We start from the raw sequence: 17,930 nt of genomic DNA on the forward strand, positions 1-17,930 counted from the left end.
AACCTTAAGAACGTCAGCAGTTTTCCTCTATTCCTGGCTCCCCCCACTCCCTTCCTGTTGCCTAGAGCAGTCAGCAGTTAAAGCTTGTAACATAATGTTGAGGAGCACATCCTTGGGTGCTGACTTAGGGCCTAAGAATGTCGCTTGCCACTTCCGTAAACAAAGGATGTTGCAGCCATGAAGCCATCAACCATGGCAGCTGCCCCTGTGGTGTACTCTGAGGGGAATCAGAATGGAAAAAAACAAGATACTGGCCCTAGATAGTTAAGGCACGCATCAAAGGAATGATTTCAGAGTCCAGGCTCTTGCATCTTTCCCATACATAGAAAAGCACTAAAATCATTAACTTGAGATGTCTGTTTTTGTGATTAAAAGTAATTTTTTGATGTTTAAACACATGGGGGAGAGTGTTGTTTTTTTCCCCAACAAAAACGCCTATATATCCTGGCACTTCCCTTACCTTTTTGGAACAGTCCCTCAGAGCTATGAGTGGCTGTATCGCTGGCTACAATTCTCAGTAGGTCTGCCAAATAAAATTCTCAACTTTTAAGTTGTGCATTTTTTTTCCGTTGACACCACAAATGGTTTGGGACTATTTCTGCCTTTCTTTTGAATGAGAAAATAAACCTTTGTGTTTAAGCCACTGTTGTCATTTCCTTATTAAACATCATGCTGGTTGTTTGATTCTATTAGGAATAAACAACGAATGAGAGAAAATGCCTTTTCTACATCTATTGAGATGATCAAATTGTCCATTTGAGCTATTAATGTGGCCGACTGCACTCCCAAAGGCTTTACACAGTGTATTCTTTCAATACGCCACTAGCTTTACTTATTTTAGCCACGCCACGTGGCTTGCAGCATCTTAGTTCCCCAACCAGGGATCGAACCCGTGCCCCCTGCAGTGGAAGCGCGGAGTCTTCACCACTGGACCGCCAGGGAAGTCCTGCCGCTAGCTTTAAAGTTAATATTTTACCTATGCATTCAAAAACAAGAATAGACTAAAAGGTATCCGCTTCAGATTTTGGTGATAGGGTTATGAATTTTAGAATTACATAGTCTTGTTTACAAAATTTAACTGAATGTTTTATAGGAAGTGTTGATTAGTTTCTAAGTATATTGTTACGGATTTCTGCTTTTGACTAGACTTATGCGTAAGGTTTCCAAAGTTTTGCTACCTTTCTATCCTTGACATTTACTGCATCTCAGTATTAATCTGAACCTTGCCAAAAATTAAAATATTTGCTTGATTTCATGAGGTAAACTTCAAATAGTCATAGGGACTTCCCTGGCGGTCCAGTGGTGAAGACTCCGCGCTTCCACTGCAGGGGGCGAGGGTCCGGTTCGATCCCTGGTCGGGAAACTAAAATCCCACAAGCCTCACGGCACGGCCAAAAAAGTTATGGGTAAGTCAAGTCTGTTCATGTATTGGAAGCCAGGTGGACAAGCAAACAGTAAATGAAATATGAGTCTTAGCTTAGTCCTGTGAAGTACTGGAGTCCCTTCACATTCATTAACTCACTTCTCAAAACAGTCCTATTATGCACTTCACAGGGAAGGAAGCGGAAGAGGACAAATTACTTGTCTCAGGTCACATGGCTAGAGGTAGTACGTGAAGCTAAAGAATGGAATTACAAGTAAGGGTTGATTTAATTACTTCAAACTGTTGGGGCTTCAGAAGACCTCAAACTTTAAAAGCCTATGTATCTGGAGCCTGTAACACTGCAATGTTTTTCAGCTTCTAAAATCATGGTAGTACCTCTAGCTGTGGGATAAAGTAAGTGTTCAAGAATAAAAGTCAAAGGAGCAGAATGTGTACACATTTTTAGATGCAAGCTTTCTCAGAACGAACATGGTATAGCTGGGAATGCATTGGGCAAGGGAACTAAAAGGCCTGGAGTTTTTCCATTTCAGCTTACATTAAATGTGTGATGAGATCTCTGGACCTTGGCCTTATCTTCTCTCAGGATACTTCCTGCTTATCTACTTGACTCCGTCTCTCTCCAGATGAAAGAGGCCAGGCTGTTACTGCTTAAAAAAAATATGAAACAAACTATGGCTAGCACTCTATTGTTTTCTTCTTAGTTTAAAACAAACACACTAGTTTGTAGAATTTTATATTTTGGGCCTGGGTAAGCACCTTCTATATTAGATATATTCTAAGAATTTGTGATTTATGAACGCTGTACTAAACACTATTTGTATGAGAATATCACCTTCGCTTTTAACCTTTCGTGTCTGATCTCTCAATTTACACTACTTTATTTTTAACGGGTAATATTCATATTTTTGGTCATTATTTATCCTTTTTTCAACGTTACTAAATCCACAGCTCATCTACTCTCAACGAGTGGCTCACAGATAGAGCAGCATTTTAGCCCAATCTTAAATCACTGAAGACACAAAAGGAGTCAATTACAGGTGTAGTCAAAGAGATACGAGAAAACGTGGTATTATCAAAACATGAAGGGACTTTCTTGTGGCTTTGGCAAAGTGTCCTCTATTCTTGACAGATGACGCCAGAAGGGTAAGGAGCAAACAAAGTTACAGAAGGGCACCGAACGCCAGAGTAAACTTGAATTTGGCTGCAAAGGCTTTTAGGGCATTAAGAAGCCATTCAGTTTTTCAGCAGGGGTCAAGTGCCCAGGTATGTTACAGAATTCTGATGCTGGCAAGTATAATGGCTCAGAGGAGAACTGAGAGGCAGGCTACGGCACCATCCAAAAAAAAAAAAAAAAACAGCAAAACCAGGGCAGTGACAATGTGAATGCAAGATGTGATACTATTTAGAAATAGACTAGACGAGACAAAAGTATTGAGGGGGATGGAGATGAAGCAAGAATCAAGGACCTATGAAGGCTTGGATAGGTGCTTTCAAATAAAAGAACAGAGAGAGAATGAGAGAAGTGGCTGTGTTCCATTCTAAGCACTTGGAGGCAACAGTGGAACCTCCAGATAGATATCCATTAGACGGCTTAAAATATGGACCTCACGTCAGCAAGGAGGTGGAAGCCTGAGATACAGGTCTACCATCCATCTAGTAGTTAACTGCCCAGAATGCCTAGAAAAGTCCTAAGGACTAAACGCTATGGAAACACATTTAAGGGACAGAGGGAAAAGAACAGTCAGAGGTAGGTCAAGAAATAGGGATGAGCAGGATCCAGAAGGAAGAGTTCAGGATAGGGGAAAATACTGGATGGTCAGTGCCAACTCTCCAACAGACACATTATGGATTTGTCTCTCCCCATCAGAAGACCCGCGAGGGCAGGGACCTTCTATCACTGCTGTATCGGCAGTGCCTACAGCAGTGCTCGGCTCACAGTAGCTAGTCAACAACAACTTGCTGAGGGAATAAAAGATACGGGTTGGTTCTTCTTAAGTGGTCGCTGAACTTCATAATTAGAAGGCACTGATAACATAAACCAGGGCCACTTTCAGGACACCCACCTCCCTACCCCCTTACCCTTGTCCAACTCTATCTAAGCAGAGCACCACTGCGAGTCTGTCTCCCAGAAGACAGAAGAACGTTCACACGCAGTGAGTCTACCCTTTAACTATGTGATAAAGGTTTTTTCATGTGTAGGTCTCATTCACCCTTTTTTTTTCTTTTTTTCTTTTTTTGCGGTACGCGGGCCTCTCACTGTTGTGGCCTCTCCCGTTGTGGAGCACAGGCTCTGGACGCGCAGGCTCAGCGGCCATGGCTCACGGGCCCAGCCGCTCCGCGGCATGTGGGATCCTCCCAGACCGGGGCATGAACCCGTGTCCCCTGCATCGACAGGCGGACTCTCAACCACTGCGCCACCAGGGAAGCCCTCATTCACCCATTTTTGATGGAAGTCCTAGGTAGGCATCGTCTTTATGATGGGCACCTCTAGGAGACTTTATGAAACAGCTAGAGCCTATAAAAGCTATATAGAATATTTGAACACAAAATTTTAGATTAAAATGGACCTTATGAGTTACGCCAAATGAAGAAGTCACCCCATCATTTATCTGTTTTATGAGTTTTCACATTTGCTTTAAAAGTAACATACCTTGATTTTTTACAGCTCTCAGCCCCACCATAGTGCTGGCACATTTCCAACTATATGTAGCAGGTAAAAGATCAGACTGTAGAGTACCAGATCCTGTGACAAAGAGCCCCAAACAGAGCCCTGCAGTTTCTGAGGCAGAATCCTACCCAGCCAGGTGAGCTGCTTGGATCTTGCATCCTTCATCAGGCCATCTGAGCCAGGCTCAGCTCTCTTCACCCATCCATCAGGCCAAGCAAGACTTGTAAAACATGCACACATGCCTAGCACATTGTAGGTGCTCAGTATTAACTGACTGCAGGCCTGAACTCTTCCTTCACACCATGACTGTAACAAGAATCCACCTCTCTTCCAGCTTCATTCAGATCCTCAGGGCTTCTCTTCACTGAAGCAGTTCTTAAGGTTCCACATCCCTCAGGAAGTCTTCCTTACTTCAACAGATGAATGATCCCTTCAAGCCTATTATCTCTAAATGCAACAGGCTTTGCATCTCCTACTTACTCAAAACTCCACAAAGTGTATTTGCTACACGGGTATTTATTCAATGACTTTCTGTATTTAGTCATCACTTTTCATTGCTAAACTCACTTCGTATCTCATTTGCATCACAGTTCTTCATCCTGGATTGTGAAGTCAACAGGCCAGGGTGAACCTGTTAGTTATGATTTACAACGACTGGCATGGTGTCACAATCAAAGAGCTCTGGGTAAATGCTTGTGGTGAAAGAGGATGAGGATGGAGATGAGGGTCCTGAGGAAGGGTCCAGACAGGCTGCCCGACCCATGGAACCTGAGGCCTGAATAAGGCCTGGGATCTGCTTTCCCCTCTGCCCTGAAGGGTCCATCTATGGGCAATTCTAAGGCACAGTGGTGAAGGACATGATTGGCCCACCAAGCGCGGTCCTCTGGTCTAGTGGCAGCCCCTCGCCTAGAACACAGTGCAACAAGCATTCCATTTAGAAGATCTTCCTGAACACATGCAAGCAGCATTCGCTAATGGAAATGGAGACAAGGTCTGTCTTGGAAGAGAGTGTCCCAGAAGACACTCTGCCCCAAGACCAACCAGGTCCCTTTAAAGGTCCCTGAGAACAGCAGCCTGGGAGCAACCAAGTCTTTCAAAGGCTGACAAGGCACAGAGTGGATGAATGAAAAGATAATAATACATGGAAAACAACAACAACAACTTTGGCTTATAAAACCTCCAACTTGAGGCAGGGACATCAGTGTCCACCAACATGCAGAACCAGATATGATCGTAGCAGATGGTTATCAGAAATGCTTTAGCATTTCCCTCACCGCCCACATCCCTGCCCCTCAGCCCCCGGGCCACACACACACACACACACACACACACACACACACACAATATCTGCAGAATAAGTCAGAGGTTGGCATCCAGAGCCTGATGTCAGGATAGAACTCTTGGCACTCTGCACTACATCACTGTGATTAGTCCTATCTAGACAGCAAAAGTAACACTGGCCTAAGCTTGAATGGCAGGGTCTGTCCAGTGAGGAGTTAGGCTGCACCCAAGACTGCCAGGTCTGGAAAGTCTTTCACTTCTCCTACTTCGCTGAAAGGCTGTCCACCCTGGTTGAATGTCAGCTTATACCGTAACCGGATGGGCTCCTGAGCAAAGATAAAAGATGTTATATTAGTGGGGAGTGAACACAGAGACAGGCCCAGAGTAAAAGCCTTTACCCACCCCGTAGTCACCAAGTAACAGTATATGTATGTTAACTCCACCCAAGTGAGGGCTTCAAGCAACTGTATGACAGGCATACCCTGGCCTTGACCCTCTGGGACTACAAACACAAAGGGAGCCAGGCTTACATCCTGGGAATCCTCCCACGCTTTTGCAGTCCTGGAGACCAGCTAAGAGGACAGATTGGCCTCACCCTTTCAGAGAATTCCATGGGATTAGGGAGAGTGTGTACCACTCCCTTGGTCCCCAGCTATGACAATCTGGTCACAGATCTTTCAATAAGCCCCAAAAGAAAACGGACTCTGGCCAGGGACATTCTACCACCATCCCAACCAAAGCAAGACCTCAATATACCTCTCTCCACCTGCCCAGCTGCCTCCCTAGAGTTCAGGGGCCCCCGTTTCCCTGCTACCACAGACACCAGAACATACTTTGTGTGGATTGTCAAGCAGCAGCATCTGAGAGATCACTGCTGGAGGCATCAAAGGACTGAAAGCAGGAAGCTTGGAGCTGGACGCTGGCTGCAGTTTCACTCTCATTGACTATTGGGGGCAAAAAGAATCCAACATATAACTCATTCCTAACAAACTACAGCTTTAATGAGGGAGATCAGGTGAACAGGAGAGCTTGGCCTCCACCCCACCAATTGATGAAAGGATCCAAAAGCCCTTCCACTCATACATGGAATGTATCTGAAGTTGTGTGATCAAAGGTTGGCTTCTGAGAGGCAGCATGAAGAGTGAGAGCATATCTTGAGTTGAATTCTAACTCTGCCTCTTACTAGCTCTGTGATTTGGGGCGAAATATTTAACCTTTCTGAACCTCGGATTGATCATTTAATTTATAAGATAGAGGAATAATAGCACATGCCCTATAAAATTACCATGCGTATTAGAAAACACATAGTTTATTTTTGTCTGCTTTGAATCCTTCCTTTCAGGACAGGCCCCTTGCCCATTTCTTGTGATTCTGGTATGGCTGTTAATCTGTGGGGAGCTACTTCCCTCGAGAAAAAAAACATAACATGCAACTTGGCCAGAGTACCTCATACCCCTTAACACGAGTTACTGGTTCAAGGTATGCAAGTAATACCAACAAGGCCAACCCTAGCCCTTCCTTAGGTAATCAATATGCATGCCTCATGTCAGGGGAGAGTTTCCTTCTGGGATAAAAAGCGATAAGGACCATGTAACTCTGGAGCTGCTGATAACCATTTTCCTGCTTGGTGGAGGGCGTCTATGAGAGAACAGGGTCCAGAGAGGAAAAACCAAGTCAAGAGATGGAAAGTGACAGATTCTTAAGGAACTGTTTAAGAATTTACCTGAATCCAGCCATATCTGAAGTCAGACGTTCAGGAGTCCTCAGTTAAATGAGCCAACAAAACTCCCAGTTTATCTTAACCTACTTCGAGTGAAGATTCTAGCCCTTCCACCTAATAGATAACATCCCAGCAAAGGACCTGGTGCTCAAAAATGATAGCCTTTATTGAAAAATTCAAAGGAGCGGGCCAGCCGCTGACTCACCTTTGGCACAGCTACTTGAAACATGATGTCCCAGACAGGTTGGGTGGCCGTGCTCATCATGGTCAACAGTAGCACCTGTACCTCTGGGTGGCCAGGGGCCCCAGTCTGGGAAAAGTGGAGCAGAATTCTGAATCCATTCCGGTCATACACGATAAGAGGAGGCAGGTTGCCTGGTAGAGAAGGACCCGACCAAAAGGATTAGCACTGTTACAGACTCCCCTGAAAGAGCAGCCATGCTTGAAAGAGATGTGCACCTATCACCAAATCCTGTTGCTTCTCCAGTCAGAACAGCTCCTGAAATTAACCCTCTGCACCACCATAATCTAAGTCTCGTTACCTCTAGTTGGACTCCTGTGACATTCCAAACTGATCTCTCCCCTCCATCCAACCATCCAGTACCAGTTTAAGAAAAAAAAAAACAAGCATTTTTTTGAGCAAGAAATGATTACGATTAAAATAATGTATGAACACTACAGAAAATACAGGATACCATAAAGGAGAAAATAAAAAACACCCTTAATACTCCCCAGAAACAAGCACTGCTAACATCTGGGCCTATATCCTTCTGGTTTCTCTTGTATGACTACATACACATAACATCTCTTATATTTAATTTTACAAAACTATAAAGACAGTAGATCTCTTCAAATTAATTAGGTCTTGGAAATACTAAAGGGATTGTTCTACTTTAGCTAAGAAATGATTCGTAAGTTAATTTTGGGAAAAGATACGTTAGACTAACCATTAAAAAAGAAGGGAGAGTAGGGCTATTTGCATAAACAAATACTCAGATATGTACGAAACTGCACTTGAAAACAGCATGCAGAACAGACCCAAATACGAGAATTTAACATGTCAAGAGCATATATATGAAAATCACTGGCTGATTCAATAAATGGCAGGCAGCTTGCTAACCAACTGGAAGAAATTTTAATGAAGATCCTTATTTCATGCCAAACATCACTTATCAAAACGCACATTATAAAAATATAGTTTGACAATGAAACTGTCGGAGATTTAAAAGACTGAAAATATTCATGAGGTATGGAGGTGAGGTTATGGGGAAAAAGGTAACCCCCTTCCAGGAAGGAACTTAGTGACGAAGATCAAAATTTTAAATGTCTACACCCAGCATTTCCACTTTTAAGCATATATCCTAATGAAATAATCAGGAAAGTTTCAAAAATGGATCTCCATTTTTTGCAATGGGTGTTCACTGTAACACTGTTTATAACAGTAAACAACTGGAAACAAATTATCCTTCAGAAAGAAACTGAATAAATGAGTTACAGTACATGTTAGTGGCATAAGAATGAATTCATTTTTAAAAAATCAAGGTTTTGAAGAATAAGGGCATGAAACAATGTTATAGCTTAAAATATTAAATAAAGCAGGATATAAAACAGTATATATACTACGGTGACAATTTACTAAACATACGTACATAGATAAAACAGGAAAATACATCAAGACATTAATAGAACTTTCATCTCTGGGTGGTAACGGTATAGATGATTTTAATTTTCTGCTCTATTCTATCTTTTCTAAAACTATATTGAATTTTGTTTTTTAATAATTTCAGATTTACAAAAAGTTACAAAAACACAAAGAATTCCCATGTATCCTTCACCCAGCTCCCTCAAATGTTAACATTATATATAACTACAGTGCAATTATCAAAACCAGGAAATTAACAATGAACATTTATTATGTTTAAATAAAAATTAATAAAGTAAGTATGCAAAGGGCCCCCATTGCTGACTTTATTTCCTCTGCCTGGTTCCAGGGCCCTCTGTAATCTGAGCTCACCACAGTGAGCCACAGGAAGGCCCTGTGCCCAAGGAAGGGGCCCAGGCCCTAGATCTAAAGACCCCAGTTGTTTCCCACTCACATACCAGCGTGCTGACCACAGGCAGTCTCACCTTACTTAGCTGGGCCTTCCGTTTCCTTTTCTTTGTAAGGGAGGTTAATAGCTACTTTTCCTGCTTTAATGAGGATCATTAGAGAGGAAGAGGATCACCAGCCAAATTCTTCCTTTCTAATTCCACCTCTTCTGAGTTATTTCAGATCACACTGAACATTCCCTTCTTGAATTCCAAATGAAGATCATCTCCATAAGTGGATTCAAGGCCCCTAATTAAATTCCGCCTGCCAATATCCTTCAGTGTCAACTCCAAGACAGAGAAAACTAAAAAAAGTATTAGCTAAGAGACATGGGCCACCCGCCTTATCCTCTGTCCCCAGGCAGGATCTCTCCCCGACTCATCTTCCCCAGTTTAATGCATAATAACAGAAAGGGAAAAAAAGGGTGAAACTGTACTTACTGGGCTTAACAGACTCCAAAGGGACAAACACTTGAGCCAGAGGTGTATTCTGGGAAGACGGAGAAGAAGCCAATGGGCCAGCCTCCCAGGACCAACCTGGAGAGGACTTAGTACCTGGTGGCACTTCCCTGGGGATACTTTTCTGCGGAATATAATTCCTGCAAAGAAATAATATCAAGACTGGCAAAAACTGTAGAGAATTCCAGGAATCTGATTAGGTTTTGTGAAAAATAAGGGGAAAAAAATAAATATATATATATGCATGTGTATATGTGTGTATGTATATATTTTACGGGTGTATGACTTTAGACGAGTAATCTAACCCATGCCTCAGTTTTCTTACTGTAAAATAGAAACAGTTTAGTATCTATCTCATAGGCTGTTACAAGAATTAAATGAGAAAGTATATGAAGAGGACTGAGCGGAATGTGTGCATACAATAAGGACCCAATAAAGTAATTAATGTTGTAGTTGTCAGGCAGTCTCTGACAACAAGTAGCTCAGTCAGATGGTTTCCCATACATGATCACCAGCGTGACGTAAGCTAGGAAGATGACAGCACAAGTTACACTGACCACTTCTTTCATACTTCATGATTTTGTCCATTTGGAATACAAATCAAAAACATTTATGGAAAACCAAACTCCAGACGTAAGTAACCCACCAAAATTAGAATTATTACTGACCCCATGTCAAGTGGTTATAAACAGTAAACTAGGAAGAAACCCCCTACGGGTACTAACAAGAATGACCTCCCAGCACATCTCCATTTCCACCCAGCTCTGTGGTCTCCACCAGGGACACAGGCTCTCAGGCTGTTTGGGGGAAGGCAAAGTGTTCCAGCCTTGCCAGAGGCAAAGGGACAGGACCTATGAAAATATGTTTATACTCATACCTAAGAGCACCTCTACTTTTATAAATCTGTACTATAGAGACACTCCAGGTTCCTCCAACCTGGAAGCTATGTAAATATCCACAAGAGGGAAATGATTAAATATATATATTATATGTATATGAATTATTATTCAACTATTAGAATGAGGCAAGTTTACATAAATTGATGAAAACGCATCCAAGATGTGTGATATAAAAAACCACAGTGGAGTACAGTTTGTAAATTATAATCTCATTTGTGTAAAAATAAGCCACAGCAACACATTACTACATGTGTAGAAAAAAAGCAAAGAAGGACCATTCAACATTGTCTTTAGAGAGTGATATTTGGGACTTTCTATATTATCTATTTCTCTAGTAATCAAGCTTTGCTTCAAATTACACTGAAATCAGGAAAAAAAAAAAAAAACCTATAAAGACAAAAAACATCATCATCATCACTGCTGTTGCTCCTTAAACTGCGTTTTGGAGGTCCTGGCCAAACGTGTACTTTCCTGACTTAGGATGCGGAATAAAAGGAGAACACACTGAACTCCGACAGAAAGGAAGCGGCCCTTCAGGGGGAGCAGCAGCCCTGGGCCCCGCTGCCTGGCCTCGCGCAGGGAGCGAGGACCGCACACAGGAGCCACTCTTCTACGCTCCTTGCCCACAAGACTCACAGAGGTCCCGGAGACGGCTGTGGGGAGAGGAGATCCAGCAAGTTCCTTTCTGCAGAAGGGCTCTGGACACCACCACCCGGCAGTGTGCTGGTGGTAGTGTTCCTCTTTTCCTGACCGCAATTCTGACTCGCAACCTGTCAAAACCAGGAATGACTAAAGTAAGGCCAGGGCATGAGTGACTAGCAGCCATGGTGACATTGTGGCCCAGCTCTCCTGACCCCAAAGCCCAGGCTTACTACATTTCCTGGGGCAGGTGGAGAAAGGTCAAGAGGACATGACTCCTCAGCAGACCTTTAGTAAGCAGGAGCCTGGATACAACAGAAAAGGGTAGGGAAGAAGGAGAGCAAAATCCCTCCAGGGGTTCAAGCCAGACAGTAGAGGTGAGGATGAGGAAGAGACTTTGGACCTCTGAGTCCACAGTGCCACCAGGCTATGCTGTAGCCCTCCGCCCTCCCCCAGGCACTGCTGCCCTCATGAAGGTAGGTTTGAGGGGCTTCCCCTCTCCTCTCCGCTCCCTAGGAAGAGCTTCCTTACCTTTTTGGTAACTGGGCCATCACTGATCCCTGTAAAGAAGGAACAGAGTGAGATGCACATCCGTAGCTCTACCTGATATGAATGGGAGACTGATACCATCATCCTTTCTAGAACATTTAGAAAGTCTAGACAAAACAAATTACCCAAAGTCATTCAACTCATTCATGGCAAATCTGAAACTGAGTACAGGGAGGACCTCTCTGAACTTCCCGGTATACGCGATTCCTTCTAAAAACCGGCACACTCTCACCAGGGGGAATGGGCTTACTCTCTCCCTGGGAATCAGGACCATTCTGTGCCTGCTGCCCCTAACAGCACCCTCACCTAAGGCTGCCAGGTCGTGATGCAGTAAAGATGGAGCCACAGTCCCAGCCAGCTCGGATCCACTGTCCACCTCCAAGTCAATCAGGGGGCAGTTCTTCATGCGGCCTGTTGGATTCTGAAAGACTAGAAAACAGGCAGTTAGGAAAATAAGTCAGTCAGAATAAGAGCAAAGGCTCCACTTAAAGGTTACCAGTTTCCCTCAGGCCTCCTCCCAATCAAAAGACATCACATCACCCCACCCTTAAGCACACCCCAGATGAACCTTCCACCTCAGCTGACTGGCTTGACTTACAGCCTCGAGTGGCATCTGAAATACGAGGTAACCAGAGGAACTGCCTTCCCACCCCAGTAAACACAGAATCCTCTAACGGTCCATTCAACCTGGACAGTAGCAGAGCTGACTGCTCCAGGTCAGAGGCCTTTGAGGTTCTGACCACAGTGAATCAGAATCATCTCGAGCGCTTGATAAAAATGCGGGTCCCAGCTCTAAGTAGTCTTGACTCAGAAGGTCCAAGAATCTGCATTTTAACCAGTACTCCAGATGATTCCGATTAGCTAGCCTGGCACTAGGAAACACCTGAAGAAGGTCGTATTTTTTTTGGTGTGAGCTCCCATAAGTAAGCACTCATGAGAGGTGCAATCCAAACCTGGGCACGGTGTAGCCACCGCTTCTGTTTACAGCCAAAGCTAGTTCCAGCCTAGCAGTCAACCCGTGATGGCACGTGGGGCAGAGGCTGGCTAGATAAAACCAATTCTCAAGGGAAAGGGAAAAGAGGACATGCTCTCTCATTTCTATACCATAACCCAGAGAGTTCAGGGATCCATTTCTTTCCCGGTGTTTGCAGGCTGCCCCACGGCAGAGGGTGGGAGAGGCTCTCTGCACATACCTCTGGAGACAGGTATGTCTCCCAAAGAGCTGACCACTGTGTTCCCAAAGGTGACACGGCCCTCCATCACCTGTTTGTACAGCAGAACTCCCTGCGTGAGGAGGTCATTTGCCTGGAGAACCTCCGCTGAAGAATGAGAGAAAAATCAGAATCCCCTGGTTTAGCTACCAACAATCTCAGCCTTTTTTAAGCCACTCCACAAAGCAGCTGTCACACGGCTCTACCAGGTTCAGTATATCCATGCCTCCTGCCCCCAGATCACGAGATCAGTCCCCTGGCACACCCAGTCAGTCAGTCCCTGAACCTCAACACTTTCTTCGCAGGACGTAGGAGGAACCAAATTTTTTCACTTTCTTTGTCTGTACTGTCCAATATGATGGCCAACACTTGAAATATGGGTCTTTCAAGTGAGGAACTAAAACTTTAATTTTAATTCAAAACTTAAAGCTACTTTGTCAATGTGGATGCAAATATTAAAAAAAATTTTTGGTACTTTATTCAGTTATTGGGAAGCGTGTAGGAAACAAGCTGGTACACGAATCTACTTTTTCACCTGTAAATTTTATAAAATCTAAGTACAGATCAAGTATTCCTGATGAAAATCTGACATCCAAATTGAAACATCCTGTAAGTATAAAATACGCAGTGGATTTCAGAAATGTCAAGAGTATCTCATGATCTGGTTTACCTGCAAGAAAGCCTTTCCTAGGAGAGAGACAGAACAGCAACAGGGCCAGGGGCTATGCATAACACTGCAGGCCATGGTACTAGGAAAACACTGCAAGAGTGACCAACTATTCATTTCCTGTCAATTTTTAAACTGGATGGAAGTTGTGAACTAACACGAGGTTGAATTCACCTGGCAAAGTGTTTTATTTGGCATGTGCAAGGTGATTAAAATTTAAATTTTGTGACCTCTGACTTCATTGCAACCCGAGGAAATAACGGGTTTAGACAATAATTACATCACATAAAACCCAGAAAACCAGATACCATGGGCCTCTTCACATCACCTGTGAAGCATTCTTGCTCCCCAGCACACGCCCTACCATTTGAACCTGAATCTGAACAAGCCTCCTGATCCAAGTTATAAGAAAGCAGGAATTTCAGAAATCTCAGGAACAGAGAAACATTAAATACCATGGGAGATGCCATCAGAAAATTGAGACCAAGAGAAACTCTGCAAGTCAAAGGACATGTTTTTCATGCATGAAGTAAAAAAGAACGGGGGCTACCCATTAAAAGGGACTTAAATATCAACCAATTACAAAGCGTGGTTTTTCTTTTTGATACTGATCTACAACAAACTTTAAAAAAAGAAAGAGGGTCAACAAGGAATGATTAGAGGGAAAAATGTCCAGGAAAATCTGAACACTGACTGGTTACTTTGAAATGTTTGGAATTTGCTTAAAAATAGAATTGGGAGGACTTCCCCGGTGGCCCAGAGGTTAAGACTCTGCGCTTCCACTACAGGGGGCACGGGTTTGATCCCTGGTCGGGGAACTAAGATAAAAATAAGTAAGTAAAGTAAATAAATAAATAAATAAAAGTAAATAAATAAATAAATAAATAAATAATTTTTTTTATTTAAAAATAATAAAAAAACTAAGATAAAAATAAGTAAGTAAAGTAAATAAATAAATAAATAAAAGTAAATAAATAAATAAATAAATAAATAATTTTTTTATTTAAAAATAATAAAAAACTAAGATAAAAATAAGTAAGTAAAGTAAATAAATAAAATAAAAGTAAATAAGTAAATAAAAAAATAAATAATTTTTTATTTATTTAAAAATAAATAAAAAAGTAAATAAGTAAGTAAAGTAAATAAATAAATAAAAGTAAATGCATAGACAGTCATCGAACAGACATCTAATAAGGTGCCAGATCTTATTAAAATAAAAAAAAAATAGAATTGGGGATGTAGGGGGGAAGATGGAGGGAGAAAGCAGTACAGATAAAACAAGATCAAAAGACAGGCCATGAGTTGGTAATTATTAACAAAAGGTGAAGAGTACATGGGGATGGAATAGATCCCTTTTATGTGTTTTGAGATTTTCCATAAAATAAAATAGTGTTAAACGTTTCAATACCTGTGTACAGGATTACAGTTCTCCCCTGTGCCTTCCACTTGGTATCCCCACTTAGACTCCCCACCCAGCCCCTGAAGGCACTTTGGGTGTGAAATCTTCCAAGGAGCCCCTCGCAGCTGTTTCTCAGACCTCTGAGAAATGTTCAGCCTTTCTTCAAGCCTTCAATTGTAGCCGCTCTTTCTTCTATCCCCTTCACACCCAATCTACATGGTAAATTTCCACCCTTTTCTATGCTTTCAGACTTGCGGCTCATTTCTTGCTCAAACATAGTAGATTCCTCTGGAAATCAGAAGAATCAACTCAGGCCACACCCTCCCCAAGCCCAACCACCATAACACCTAGGGGCTACTGTCTTGTTTCTGCGTCAGCAGTAAGGCAGGAAGCCCCATGTCTGCCCTGCACTCTTGGGTGCTGTCTATGCCTAAAGAATAAGACTGTACCAAGGGACTTCCCTGGTGGTGCAGTGGTTAAGAATCTGCCTGCGAATGCAGGGGACACAGGTTCAATCCCTGGTCCGGGAAGATCCCACATGCTGCGCAGCAACTAAACCCATGCGCCACAACTATTGAGCCTGCGCTCTAGAGCCCGCGAGCCACAACTACTGAAGCCCGCACGCCTAGAGCCTGTGCTCCACAACAAGAGAAGCCACCGCAATGAGAAGCCTGAGCAACACAACGAAGAGTAGCCCCTACTCGCCCCAACCGGAGAAAGCCCGCACACAACAACAAAGACCCAACACAGCCAAAAATAAATATATATATATATTTTTTTAATTAAAGAAAAAAACATCATACCGAGCGCATCGTCATCGTCGGTGGTGTCGCTTGCCAGCCGGAACAGGGTGGGCCGCAGCTTTTCACACCTCTCATACACGACCTATAAAACAGAGCTTGTTATGTAAATTCTCAGTAAGCGTGTTATAAAAAAAGAAAGATCCCAAGACGTGTAAATGTGAAGAAATGGGAAATCTCTACACTGCTTTCAGAAATACGAAATGACACAAACACTCTGGAAAACGGTCTGGCAGTTTGTTAAAGAGTTAACTGTGCATGCAGCATGTGACCTAGCAATCCCACGTCGAGGCATTTACCCAGGAGAAAGGGAAGTGTATGTTCACGCAAAACCCTGTATACAACTGTTTACAGCGGGTTAATTCATCATCACCCAGAGCTGGAAACAACCCAAATATCCATCAACAGATGAACGGATATACACATTGTGGTATACGCATACAACGAGTACCACTCGGCAGTAAAAAGGAATACTCTACTGGGACCTCCCTGGCGGTCCAGCGGTTAAGACTCTGCGCTCCCCAGCACAGCACAGGAAGATCAGCTCGGTGCTTTGTGACCACCTAGAGGGGTGGGATAGGGGGCGTGGGAGAGAGACGCAAGAGGGAGGGGATATGGGGATATATGTGTACATATAACTGACTCCCTTTGTTATGTAGCAGAAACTAACACACCATTGTAAAGCAATTATACTCCGATAAAAATGTGAAAAATGATAATAATGAACACTGCTTTGCAATCACGCTCTGAAAGCAGGGGCCATGGGTTTGATCCCCAGTCAGGGAACTGAGACTCCACATGCCAAGTGGTGCAGCCAAAAAAAAAAAAAGAATGGGTCTCGGGTCTCAAATAATAACGCCAAGAGGGAGAAGAGAAGCCAGACCAAAAAAAAAAGTGTAATACTGTATCATTCCATTTATATAAGAGTCTAGGAAAAATATACTAATCAGAACAGAAAACAAATCAGTGGTTGCCTGGGGATGGGGAGAGAGGCAGGAACAGAAGGGAAGGGAATGAGGAAGTTGGGGGCGGCTGAGGGACATAAATTTTGATTGTATGATGACTTCTTGAAATATATGTGTATTCCCAGTATGTCAGTGATACTCAGTGCCACCTGAAATTTAGTTTTAAAAAGAGTACCTGCAAGGCTGCCTGGTCTGGCGGGGCCTGCCCTGGCCTGCGGTACATGCTCAGCATTTCCTGCAGCACCTTCACGTGGCTCCGTACCTCCTCCACAGCACTGACTCTCTTGGACACCTTTTCTGATTTTTCTTGTTCCTTTTGGGAGAAAGAGGATGAAGTGAGGGAGTAGAAGCTCTGAAGAAAGCCTGAACAAGCGCCGGGAAAGGGGCGCTGCACTGTGCAGAGCTCAGGGAAGCCACCAAAACACGGAGCGAATGGAGTGTTCACTCAGCAGGTAGAGAAGATGCCCAAGGCCCGGAATTCCTGGGACAGACAATGCAGTTTGGGGAGCTGGGACTACTCCTTTGTACCACCAGCCTAAATCCCTCTGGAAAAGAAATTCCCAAACCTGGATTCTATCCACACCAATACCGGTCGCTGGGATGGAAACTGGTGTCTGTGAAATGCTTTGAGTTCCTAGACGGAAGTACTAGAGAAACACACAGCAGTTTCTGCTTCCAGTCACCACCTTGCTGCCCTTCAGGGAGCCCACAGCTGTTCCCCGGTTCAGGGCTAGGCAGCCATCCCTTCTCCCAGACGACTGTGTACCCACACCCTCCAGCACACACACACATATACACTGTCCAGCCCCTGTCAAGTGCTGCTTCTGCAGAACCCCCTGGAAAATGCCCACCTCCTTGACCAAATTCTTGATCAGCCGGTTTGCAGCCTGAAGATCCTCAGGATGGTTGCTCTTCAGAAGCCTTGTCAGAAGCTGAAGAGGGAACAACACTAGGTGAAACCAATTCCCTCTGTGTCAAACGGCCCAGACTGATAGCACCAGCAACAGCAGAGTCAGCACTAATAACAGCTCGCACATTTTATACGCATTACCTTACCAAATCCTCACAACACAGTAACCTAAGGATTATGACCATACCCACAGACCACTGGTTTTTCCATGGGGTAGGGCGGTGGATGTCCCCAGGGAACCTCTGGCAAAGTCCGCAGACATTTTCGGTTGTCACAACTGGGGGTACTCCT

The 17,930-nt window shown here is 43.6% G+C and overlaps 1 protein-coding gene across 3 annotated transcripts in view; it reads right to left on the reverse strand.

The window, feature by feature from the left end:
• Positions 1-3,457: 3,457 nt before the first annotated feature.
• Positions 3,458-17,930, reverse strand: part of GGA2 (golgi associated, gamma adaptin ear containing, ARF binding protein 2) — a 31,571-nt gene continuing 17,098 nt past the window's right edge. The window contains exons 7-18 of one of the 3 annotated variants that reach the window (XM_079944341.1): positions 17,581-17,661; positions 16,905-17,042; positions 15,768-15,849; positions 12,881-13,006; positions 11,994-12,116; positions 11,670-11,698; positions 11,136-11,269; positions 9,583-9,740; positions 7,259-7,428; positions 6,167-6,277; positions 5,514-5,659; positions 3,460-4,958 (exon numbers count right to left, since the gene is read on the reverse strand). In XM_079944341.1, the coding sequence (XP_079800467.1) occupies positions 5,549-5,659; positions 6,167-6,277; positions 7,259-7,428; positions 9,583-9,740; positions 11,136-11,269; positions 11,670-11,698; positions 11,994-12,116; positions 12,881-13,006; positions 15,768-15,849; positions 16,905-17,042; positions 17,581-17,661 (1,263 nt within the window). In that variant the 3' untranslated portion in view covers positions 3,460-4,958; positions 5,514-5,548. Of the gene's footprint in view, positions 5,660-6,166; positions 6,278-7,258; positions 7,429-9,582; positions 9,741-11,135; positions 11,270-11,669; positions 11,699-11,993; positions 12,117-12,880; positions 13,007-15,767; positions 15,850-16,904; positions 17,043-17,580; positions 17,662-17,930 lie in introns of all 3 variants that reach the window. The other 2 variants (XM_079944340.1, XM_079944342.1) reach the window with 2 other exon arrangements.

Source organism: Stenella coeruleoalba, assembly GCF_951394435.1.
Source record: "Stenella coeruleoalba genome assembly, chromosome: 15".
Lineage (NCBI taxonomy): Eukaryota > Metazoa > Chordata > Mammalia > Artiodactyla > Delphinidae > Stenella > Stenella coeruleoalba.